The 12,464-nt window shown below is 39.9% G+C and overlaps 1 protein-coding gene across 1 annotated transcript in view; it reads left to right on the forward strand.

Moving 5' to 3' along the window:
• Positions 1-10,381, forward strand: part of RRAGD (Ras related GTP binding D) — a 47,609-nt gene extending 37,228 nt beyond the window's left edge. The window contains 2 exon segments of the mRNA XM_017876806.1: positions 2,563-2,711; positions 7,191-10,381. Coding sequence (XP_017732295.1) covers positions 2,563-2,711; positions 7,191-7,342 — 301 coding nt within the window. The 3' untranslated portion in view covers positions 7,343-10,381.
• The last annotated feature ends 2,083 nt before the right edge of the window (positions 10,382-12,464 follow it).

Below are 12,464 nucleotides of genomic sequence, written 5' to 3' on the forward strand. Positions count from 1 at the left end.
TTAAAAGGTTTTCTTTAATGTTTTGGTAGGTTATAGTGAGTTGAATCCTTTAAAAAAAAAAAAAGAACTTCCACAATTTACTTTTTTTTTTTTTTTGAGATGGAGTTTCACTCTTGTTGCCCAAGCTGTAGTGCAATGGCGTGATCTCGGCTCACTGCAACCTCCGCCTCCTGGGTTCAAGCAATTCTCCTCCCTCAGCCTCCCGAGTAGCTGGGATTACAGACATGCGCCACCACGCCCAGCTAATTTTGTATTTTTAGTAGAGACAGAGTTTCTCCATGTGGGTCAGGCTGTTCTCGAACTCCCAACCTCAGGTGATCGCCTCGGCCTCCCAAAGTGCTGGGATTACAGGCATGAGCCACTGCACCCAGCCTCACAATTTACTTTTAAGTGGCCATGTATATGGCAGTTTAAAATACTCTCAAAACTAAAAACCTACATTTCCTAAAAATACTCTTGTGCAATTCAGGCTTTTCATTAAATCTGGCTTGATACTCTACCCCCTTGTGTATTTACAGGATTAAAGCATTAACTTTGAAATTAGCCATGTCTAGGTTTGAGGTCCTGGCTTTACCCCTATCATCAACTTTGACCAAGTTATCTTATTTTCCTGTAGCCTCAGTTTCCTTAGAAACTTAGAGGATTCTAGGCTGGGCGCGGTGGCTCACGCCTGTAATCCCAGCACTTTGGGAGGCCGAGGCGGGAGGATTACAAGGTGAGGAGATCGAGACCATCCTGGTGAACACGGTGAAACTCTGTCTCTACTAAAAATACAGAAAAACTAGCCGGGCATGGTGGCGGGCGCCTGTGGTCCCAGCTACTCGGGAGGCTGAAGCAGGAGAATGGTGTGAACCCGGGAGGCAGAGTTTGCAGTGAGCCGAGATCTTGCCACTGCACTCCAGCCTCGGCGATAGAGCGAGACTCTGTCTCAACAACAACAAAAAGAAAGAAACTTAGAGGATTCTTATAGCAGACAGAGGATAATGCATTTTGAGAACTAAGACTGGTTCATATCACATAGTAAATGTTTAATAAGTGCTAGCTGTTAATGAATGTGATAAGGTTTAACACAATTCCAATTAAGTCAAATTTCTGGTCAGTTATTCATAAATTTGGGGAGTAAAAATAAATCAGAAAATTTACGTACAGTTTTAGGTAAGGGGGAAAAGGTTTAGGGAAGTGTCCTTTGCCTGTGAGGAAAGGATTCATAACTCTTTTATTACACAGGTATCTTCAGAAGGTGCAGTTTCAGTCATTCAAGCTGTAATAATAAGTGTGAATTTTATGTTCTCAGCATTATGTTTAGTGCTATATATGCATTATTTCATTTAATCTTCATTAGAAAACTTTGAAATAATTACTGTTAGTGTACATATGAGGAAATTGAGGCTCAAAGAAGTTATTCGACTTGTCCAAGCTCACATAGCTAGCAAATAAAAGAACTGAGATTCACACTGAAGTCATTTGTGTTTACAGATCACACTTTTTCTAAATAGACCTATATATCTTCTTCTTTTTTTTTTTTTTTTTTTTGAGACGGAGTCCTGCTCTGTCACCCAGGCTGGAGTGCAATGGTGGGATCTCAGCTTACTGCAACGTCTGCCTCCTGGGTTCAAGCGATTCTTCTGCCTCAGCCTCCCGAGTAGCTGGGACTACAGGTGTGCACCACCACGTGGTGCCTGGCTAATTCTTGTATTTTTAGTAGATGGGGTTTCACCGATATTGGCCAGGCTGGTCTTGAACTCCTGACCTTGTGATCTACCCGCCTCCCAAGTGTTAGGATTACAGGCATGAGCCACTGTGCCTGGCCAAATAGACCTATATATCTTATTTAACTCTTTATTTTGAAAAAACATTCAAACCTACCGAAAATATACAAGAGTAGTAAAATGAACTCCTGTACAACTCTTCACTGGGATTCATCAGTTTTTACCAATTTGCCATATTTGCTACATCTCTCTTTTTCTAATACATATTGTGTATCCATTTCTTTTCGGTAAACCATTTGAGAGTAAGTTGAACCAGTTCACAGTTCAGCAAATTTAGCATGGCTACATTATTATCTAATATATAGACCATATTCAGATTTTCCCAGTGGTCCCAATTCTATCTTTTATAGCAGTTTTTCCCAATTCAGGATCCAGTCTAGCACTTGGCTTTTAGGTCTCTTTAGACTCCTTGAATTTGGAACATATCTTCAGCCTGTCTTAGTCTTTCATCAGACCATGCTTTTAACAGCCCGGCTATTCTAGATGAGAAAACAAGAAGCCCTTGGCCACGGAGGTGGGGAGAGCTAACCTCATCCTTCAGCTGGCTTCTTCAGGTGCCTAGAGAGTGGCCCAGCTGCTGCAGATAGCCACTCATTGTCAGTAGGAAGTGACTGTTGAGGACTGTGTATGTTTCTGTGCCCGTGCGTTTCTGAGATCTTTTGCTGAAAGGCACTGCAAGTGTAAACAACTTACGATTATCACTTTTTGTGGCTTAAAGCCGGTCTCTGTCACTGGCTTAGTTTCTAGTTCTTTCTCAATGGTCACATATGTTTTGGTTTCTGTCCCCATTTAGTCTCAAAGAAGATGGAGCAGGAACCCCCTATGACAAGGAATCCACAGCCATCATAAAGCTTAATAATACAACCGTGCTTTATTTAAAAGAGGTGACAAAGTTCCTGGCTCTCGTTTGCTTTGTCAGAGAGGAAAGCTTTGAAAGAAAAGGTAACTTTTTGGTATGATTTAAAAGAAGCATTAAAAGAAACATCAGACTGCTACTGCATGTATTGTTTGTTGAATGTGGGACAACAGCATGCCCCTCGAAACTTCCAGATGCCAGTCACAGGCCCCCTTGGCTGGGAGGCCAGAGCTGGGTGGGCTCCTGCCCATAGTGTCAGCTTCTGGGCCAGTGAACTGGCCTGCCCTCTAGTGGTGCATCTGCGATTGCAGCGAGGTGGAAGTGGAACCCCATGATCCTCCCAGGGGCCTTGGCATCTCTGCTAGGGGGAAGCTAGCTGGGGCATTGTTGCCAGGCAGTGAATGAAGTCTTTTACCAGGGAGCAGACTCCCAGCCTATATTGAGGGTGGAGGTCTCCACTTTGGTCCACACCTCTAGAAGGTCTTAGGTAACCGTGTGATCTTTTGTTCTTCCCATGTAAAGGAGGGGAAAACAGGTGGTTTGACTTCTGTTCAGCCTCAAAATACTTCTTAAATCTTCAGAACACGGGGATGGCATCATGATTCCGAAAAGGGAAGACCATGAATATACTTAACTACACCGAATGTTTTTTTAGGATCAAATTCAGTTTTATTTTGAAACAAAAGCAATTTAAACTAATTTCTCCCTTCTATAATATCTAAACAAAAGTTACTAACAAAAGTCCCTAGCATACTGATGTGGCTAGGGACTTTTATTAATAACAGGGTATGGTTTACTAATTTGTTGGGTTAAAAAAAAACTCCAACAAATAATTAGTTACATATCCTGAATATGTAATAGTAACATATCCTGAAATAGCCTTTTCCTCCTATATTATAAGCAATATAAATCCATTAAATTAAAAATGCTTTGAAAATTTAGGAAAGTACATAGAATAAAACCACCATCTAGAGCTAAACCCATGTTAAATTTCTGGAATTTTGTTTCTTCCTTTCTCTTTTTTTTTTTTTTTTTTTTTGAGACAGGATCTTGCTCTGTTACTTAGGCTGGAGTGCAGTGGCACAGTCACGGCTTTCTGCAGCTTTGACCACCTGGGCCCAGGTGATCCTCCCACCTCATCCTCCCATGTAGCTAGGACCACAGGCACATGTCAACACACCTGGAATTTTTTTTTTTGTAGAGATTGGGGTCTCACCATAATTCTCACCTAGGCTGGTCTCAAACTCCTTGGCTCAAGGGATCCTCCCACCTCGACATCCCAAAGTGCTGGGATTAAAGGAGTGAGCCACCTCGTCCGGCTCTCTTCCTCTCTTATTTCCTCTCCCTCCTACCCTCGCTCCTTTTCTTCCTTCCTTTATTCCTTTTTTTCCTTCCTTCCAACAAAACTGGGGCCATATTGTCTAATATAGTTTTATATTCTAATATAGTTTTATATGTATTTCACTTATGTATGTAATGACATTTTCCTAATTCATTGGCTATGAAAACATAATTTAGATTGTTTCTTTTCATCAGAAAAATAATAGATTCTTTTAGAAAATTTAGAAATATTTAGCAAAAAACCAATAGTTATCAATGTTTCTCATTCAGGTAACATTTCCTGTATACTTTTCCAGTCCTTTCTTGCGTATGCATTTTCTAAAAGAACTATGATAGATTGCATGATGAATTCTGCTTTATAACCTTCACTTAAATTATTACAGACATGTTTCCAATTCACCATCTTTTTTTAACCACATCATTTTAATGATTGTATTAGATTCTTCTATTTTCAGACATCTATATTGTTTCTAGATTTTGATGTTATAAATAATACCATTATGACCTCTTTTGCACTATTTATGTGCATCTTTGGTTGTTTCCTAAGGAAAAATTTCAAGTGGAATTACTTAGATCAAAAGGGTAGGCCCATTTTGGGGGCTTCTAATGCATATTACCAAAATGTTCTTCAGAAAGATTTTCTGGTTTTATGCTGCAAAGAGAATATGAATACTTATTGTGCTGTGTTCTTATCAATATTGGGTATTAGTATTTTTAAAAGTTGATAATTGAAAGCTGGTATATTATGTGAATTTACATTTTCTTGCTGCTTAGTGATGTCCTGTATTTTTCCTGTTTGTACCATGACTGACCAAATTGCTTTTTGTGTCCTTTGGCCTCAAAACTTTAAACTAATGGTGTTCATCTTTTACTCCTTATTTTCATCTTGCTAGAAACAGGAACAGATTATATAATAGATCATGGAATTTTAAAGATAGACAGGAGGCCGGGCGTGGTGGCTCAAGCCTGTAATCCCAGCACTTTGGGAGGCCGGGCGAGACAGGGCGGATCATCGAGGTCAGGAGATCGAGACATCCTCGGCTAACACGGTGAAACCACCGTCATCTCAAAAATACAAAAACTAGCCCGGAGCGAAAGGTGGCGGGCGCCTGTGTCAGCCTACTCGGGGCTGAGACGGAGAATTGGCGTAAAACCTGGGAGGCGAGCTTTGCAGTGAGCTGAAGACCGGCCACTGCACTCCAGCACCGGGCGACCAGATATGAGACTCGTCTCAAAAAAAAAAGTAGAAATACACCTTGTTTCACCCTCTCATTTCACAGATGATTTTACTCAGGCCTAGAAAATATAAATGACTTTCTCTCAGTATCACACCACCACTTTATGGCAGTCAGGGCTATAAGTTGCTGGCCTCAAGTGATCCTCCCTGCTCGGCCTCCCAAAGTACTGTGCTGTGCCTGGCCTCCTGGTGTGCCTGGTGCCTGGGTATTTTACTGTGCAGCTAGGGTTGAGAACTCCTGAACCAGAGAAGGATGTGGGGCCTTATGAACTGTAGGTGGGGTGAAGAGAGTGTTTATTTTGTTTATGTCTCTGTTCACATATTTTCAAAAGCTTTTCATGAGGGTTGAAATAGCAAACACTGTTTATGGATGTTTACTGTTTTTAAAAAGTCTTGGTTGTGAACTTTTACTTCTTAAAACTCCAAACACAGCAAGATTACTGTTACATTTTGAAATGTGCAAAGATACGTTAAGGTTTGTCAAGAACAATAGGGGCGGGTGCCAGTGGTTCTTGCCTGTAATGCCCGCACTTTGGGAGGCCAAAGTGGAAGGATTGCTTGAGCCTAGGGGTTTAAGACCAGCCTGGGCACCATAGTGAGACCTCATCTCTAGAAAAAATTAAAATATGAGGTGGAAGGATTGCTTGAGCCCAGGAGGTTGAGACTGCAATGAGCTGTGACCGAGCCTTGCACTCCCACCTGGGTGACAGAGTGAGACCCTGCCTCAAAAATAAGAACAATAGGATATGTCTTAAATTTCCCAAGTTGAGTATTTCATTGTACCGTTCTCATTGAGCCAAGTTCTTTTAGCTAAGCTTTTTAGGACATTTTGTTGCACATAAAAGCAGAGAATCTTGAGGCTCTCACATCTCATATTCAAATTGCCATTTAAAAATCGTTCATTTGCTCCCTTGTTTTTATTACTTTTCCCGTTGGCTTGTGTCAGTAGTCTTTCCTTGAGGAAATTGACTGCTGGTTTTACTGCACTAGTGGTTCACTATCTCTGCAGAAGCAGTAGAGGGCACTACTCAGAGGTTTTCCTACTCCTGGAAACTGAGATGGTGCCCTCCCCTTGCAGTTAGTTGTATAACTAGTTTGAAGAATTTAATCCTTGGCTGGAATCCTAATTCGTCCTTTGGATGGGGCTCTAGAAGCATCCCCTGATAGATAGAAGTAATTGTTGGGCTAGTTATTTTAATAAATTTAAAGATAGTAAATAGAACTGACCACCTTATCCTAATTGGTGTAAATATAACGTTGCTCTCAGGACTTACAAATTACTAGTAATGATGAAAAATGCACTCCTCAAGACTTTGGATTATCTTTTATTCTATTTTTTGTGTCACTGATATATTTCTGAAAACACAAGAAGATTCTCTCCTACTATTTCTCCACTTAAAATACTTAGTACTGAAAAGCTGAGTATCATTGGTTGTTGAATTTCTGCTGGAGTTGGTGAGATGACTGTTAACACTCTGAAATTAGGGGCTTCGCTTTCCCTGGGGCTTATGAGAATGGTTTAAATATAATAGATACTCAGTAAATACTGATTGATACACAGCTTTGGGATTCCAAGTCAGGGTCTGCCTCTACTCAGAGTCAGTCTAATAATGCCCTTTGGGGAGACACATTTTTCATTACAGATTTCTCTTAATTGTAAGAAATCTTTAATTCTGAAAGTTTGAAAAAAAAGTTCAGTTCAGTGGTTCTTTAAATCTTTTAGGGTCCTAGGAACCTTTGGAAATATGGTCTATGCTCTGGAACCTTGCCTCAGGAAAAATTTTCCTTCCCAAGACTTTGCCTATAATTCCTAAAGGTTTATAGCAATTTCTGAAAGCCAACTGCAGACATCCCAGGGAAATCTGTGGTCCTTATGCTAAGACCATCCTCTACTGCCCCCTACTGGCTTGTCCTGGCCATGGGTCCCATGAAAAGATGGAGATTATTTCTACGTGACATTTATAAGTATTTTTGTTCTCTTCTCCAGGGCTAATTGACTATAATTTTCATTGCTTCCGGAAGGCCATTCATGAAGTTTTTGAGGTGAGAATGAAAGTAGTAAAATCCCGAAAGGTTCAGAATCGGCTGCAGAAGAAAAAGGGAGCCACCCCTAATGGGGCCCCTAGAGTGCTGCTGTAGGTGAGGTTTCAGGAACACCTTTTGAAACCAGACCTTATCCATGAGACTGCTGCGCCATGTTGCACTAAAGGAAGAGGAAGAAGGAGATTGGGACACATACCATGGATTTGTTGTTAAAAAAAAGAAAAAAATTCCTGCAACCCTCTTGATCTTGTCTTTTATAAATAAAGTAAGCACTTTGAAGCAAAAAACTTGTATATTAACAGTGATGTGAAATCCCTTGTCCTTTCATTACACAAATGTAAACTTTTATGGTCTGTATTCAAAAAAATCCCATGTAAGAACTGCCAGGAACTGTACATATTTTGCAGTTTTTCATGTTTCTCATTGAATTGAACTTTGATAAAACAACTTTTCTAAGCATTTTTTCTGTACTTGGTGTCAAGGACATGCATACTGTAGTCCATATCTATATGGCAATCAGAAATTAATCAAAAAGTGATGCATTGGTAATGACTTTTTGTAAATTTGGAAATCTTTGCTACCAGTTGTTGAGAAAATCATTTTTCAATGGAGCTGGAACAGATTGGAGCTACAAGCTCCAGGAGCCATAAGAACTGTCCCCTATTTATAATGGGTGTAAACAGTTTTGTAGAATAATGTTAGCACCAGACTTACCTAAAGATTTCTATAGTGGTGGCTATGCTTCCCTGCTCAACGGTTTTTATGAAGCTCTTTACCTCAACACACATCTCTATAATCACTTTGTACAGAGAGGTTATTTCTTTTTGTTGCATTACTATTCTTTTGAAACTTTGGGACCAGATTTCCAAAATGGTGCCGATCACTGGAGAGAAGTAAGAATGTCACTGAATTGCAGGGTTTCTGGAGGCTTTTCTGTACCTGCCACCCAGGGCTAAAGTAACATCAGAGGCCCAAACTTGTCCCAAAAGTATATGATTGGCAACTGCAGACTAAAAAACATATATACAATTCTGGAATTTCGGCCCTGTGCGATGGTCTGGTGTGTGCTGCATTTAAAGTGCTTATTCAGAACCAGTTCTTTATTGCTCCATGACCATAGTGAATAGAACAAATTGCAGATCCCCACCATGGAGTTCAATCCTGTCAGTCACTTCTATCATCTCCACATCTCCTTCTCACTGGTGATAATGTGCCTCATGTACTCCACTTGTTCTCACCTCTGAATGAGCCCAGCTCAGCCTGCCACCAGCATGCTCTGCAAGGCTGAAGAGTCATCCTGAAGACCCCTAAAGGTCAGTGGGAAAAGGATGGCTGGAGAGACATTACAATTAGCTGTGTAATTGTTTCTGTGAAATTCTTTCACTTACGTTTACTTCAGACTAACAGGAAATTAAGAGTCCTAAATCTACACCTATGCTAAATCATTCCAACTAGATTTTATGTGCTTCTCCAGGGTTAGCACCCTAAGGCATGCTTGTGGGGAATTAGAAAATGAGATTTTTTTTTGTTTGTTTTTAAAGCAGAGCCTCCTAAGAACATCAAAGTTGGTCCTAGCAAAATATATAAAGTCCCTAAAGCAACTTATACTTGAAACTTTTTTTTTTTTTTTTGAGGGGGCCTCATTCTGTTGCTTGTGCTGGAGTGCATTGGTATGATCATAGCTCACTGTTACCTCTTGGGCTCAAGGGATCCTTCCACCTCAGCCTCCCTAGTAGCTGGAACTACAGGTGTGCACCGCCACGCCCGGCTAATTCTTAAATTTTGTTTTTGTAGAGACAGGATCTCACTGTGTTGCCCAAGATGGTCTCAAACTCCTGGCCCCAAGCAATCCTCCTGCCTTGGCCTCCCCGAATGCTGAGATTACAGGCCTGAGCTACTGCGCCCAGCCTAAACTTTCCCACTTCTCTCTGTGGCTTCTTTCCAACCTCTCTCCTTCCTCTCCCCAAGTCCTGTTTCTTTGAAGCTGGTAACTGAATTTAAGATGATATCTGGTTGGGGTTTAAGGTTTGAGCCTCCCAAGGGTCTGTGCATTTTGAAAGGAGATTTCTAAAAATAATTAAGGTGACCTAACTCCTTTCCTCCTGATTCCTACTCCGAAACCTGGATGGTTAGGAGCCCAGGGCTCCCTAATCTCCAGAGCTATATCCTGTTGGACCTTTGCCAACAGACCTGGCACTTATGGGCTATTGTTATAAATCTAATTCTCTAATATTTTTTACATGTTGTTTCACTTTGAATAAGCAAATGAAGAATCAGCTTTCTAATATGACTTTATCCTCAAGCTAGAGACACTAGCCTATTTGGTAAATCACACATTACTTAGGTATATTTATTACTATAACCAGGTGGAGCTTCCATGTTTAAGCTGGGTATATGATGGGTTTTTGTTAAAATGTGCCTTAAAAAGCCTATTACTTCAAGAGCAAATGATTCTTTGGGGGAAAGGCAAAAAAATTCTATGACATAGGGCCCAAGTTCATGGTAGTAAGTGCACTCTTTGATTAATCACACGCTAATATAGATTACTGCCTCTAACTTTGTAAGTGTGGCAATGACTTCCTAATTAAAGAAAGATGCAGGAGTTATTTCTAAGCATTCAGTTTTTCAAATATGTGTTATTGGAAATGTCTTCAAGTCATTTTGCATTGTATTTTTGATATGGGAGGCAGCTTATTGCAATGTGTATGGCCATGTTTCATTCTCAAATTTAATTCTATAAATACGAAGCCTAAATACATGGCTACAGCAACTGCACTGGAACAGTTTTGCCTGGTTTTAGGGATTGAGAACTTGCCTTGCAGGTTTCCTTCCTCAAAAGCAGGGCAGTCCTTTGCCTTTTGAGTCAATTAGAACTTTTATATAGAGGTGAGACTGTGAATTATTTTGGTTATTTTCAGTGATGTAGATTAGTGTGAATGACCAGGGTGGAATGTTTTTGAAGGAATATAAAGCAAAAACCGGTTGACATTCACAAACTGTTCTTTTGTGAACATATTTTGGACCCTTAAATATGACTAAAATCATAGCAATATTGTTACATACGGGTTATATGCCAACTCTGAAATATACTCTGGAAAAACAGCCAAATTGTCTTGGTTATTAAAGTATGGTATGCACACAACTTGTACAGACTGGATGTAATTTGTAATCAGGTATAGCTCATGTTTTACTTTAAGCAGTACATCACTTATAACCATTGTTAAGCCATGGCTTTCAGGAATGTTAACTGCCAATTTAAAAGCATGTGTCCTGGGTTCATGCTTTGATAAAGCTCTCATTTCAAGTGTATTCATAACCAAGCTTTCTGGGAGCAGAATGGTCTCTTTGGTGAAGAGGAAGTACAGCCTTTCCTGTTTCTGAGGTTGCTTACCATACATGTATGTCACTGTTTCATTGGCCCTGTTACATCCATTTGGTAAAATTTATTTGTCCTGATTAATCAGCTCTCCTTTTATGGAAATGATGAAAAATCTCACTACTTTAATTTATGGTTTTATTTTTAAACTCTCTTACATCTCCACATTTTTGATGGTTACATGCCAGTTAGGGCTGTAGAACTGTTACTTTAGTAAACTTCAGATACTAATTCTTGCTGCTGTGGCCCTAATCCCCTAGTCACATGGAAATCCTTTTCCTAACAGTTCACCTTATCATTCTTAACTTTGCTTAGTAAGATTCCATCCTACAATGACCTTTTTCAGATCCCCTAGGAGTTCTCAGAGAGGGGCTAGCATTAGATGTTATATCTCAAATATGAAATCCTGTTTCTGATTGGAAAACCTGATCTGAAATACTTATTTCCAAGATTTTACATCAGTAGTGATGTTGAGCTTAAGAGAAAGAAAATTTTGTCTTCAACAGAAGTATTTAGTAGTACTAGATACTGATTGAGTACACACAGTATGCCCCGGGCACTGCTCTGAAGTACTTTTGCATTACTAAAATTCATAAATCCAAGAGGTAAGTACTGTTACCATTTCTGTTTTTCAGACGAGGCAACCAAGGTCAAAAAGATGAAATAATAACTTGCTCCAGATCATATAGCTAGTAAGCCCACTCTCCCAACTACAGCTGTAAGCAGCTTCACCAAATGTTTTTAAAAAATACCTTCCTTAGAGGGGCACTTGGAGGATTTGTCTGGTGGACTAAGACGATGGGGTATGCCATTTGAGGATGCAAAAGGAGGGCGGTATTCAGGAGAGTCTATCAGAGCCCACCAGATTCATTGGAGTTTATCCACCTAAAGTACTACATTACTACATGGGCGTGAATGCTGGCATATTGAGAAAGAAATACCTATTCTTACATGAGCTCCCCTGACATATTTATAGAACCAATAGGAGCAGTCTTCCAAATGTACTTCACCCAGAGAAGAAAGTCAAAGATCATGCATTTTTATTCCTAATCCATTAAATAACTCTAATGCTGAAGATGGTATTAAGTGTCTAAATATCTAAAGAAAATGTAAATACCTTTTACAGACATTTGGTTTTCTAATAGGCAATAGTTATATTTCAAGCTCAGAAAATTAAGAGAGAGTAAGCCTTTGGTCTTAACTGTATTCAACTTTTTACCTTGAGATTTCAACATGTGTAAAAAAATAAAATACTGATCTGGAATAAAATCCAAAAAGGTATGTTTCCATCCTAATTCTTTTTTGACCTTCAGATCTATATCTTAAATTGCAATTAGCATGCCTTTGCTAGAATCTTCTATAGGTGAAGAGCCTCAAATCTAACATGTCTGAAATTGGCTTCCTGCTTGCTAAATCTCCTATGATGGTGTGACTTTCCTCCCTGTAGTTCTGCCAGACACTTGGGCCTCATTCTTGACTATACCCTCCCCTCCTGTTCACCTGCAGTCAGTCACTCGGTTCTTTCAGCTCAGCCTTACAAAGATCTATTGAATCTGTTCTCCATCTCCTCTGCTGCTGTCTTGGTTTAGACCACTATCTCCTTTTACTTGGATTTTAGTAGCTTTTTTTTTTTTTTTTAAGAGACAGTCTCATTCTGTTGCCCACGCTGGAGTTCAGTGGCACGATACCAACGAACCATAACCTCAAACTCCTAGGCCCAAGTGATTCTGCTGCTTCAGCCTCCCGAGTAGCTGGGACTACAGGTGTGCACCACCACACCTGGCTAATTTTTTTTTTTTTTTTTGTAGAGATGGAATGTCGCCATGTTGCCCAGGCTGGTCT

This window comes from Rhinopithecus bieti, unplaced genomic scaffold (genome assembly GCF_001698545.2).
Source record: "Rhinopithecus bieti isolate Rb0 unplaced genomic scaffold, ASM169854v2 scaffold_10354, whole genome shotgun sequence".
Taxonomy (NCBI): Eukaryota; Metazoa; Chordata; class Mammalia; order Primates; family Cercopithecidae; genus Rhinopithecus; species Rhinopithecus bieti.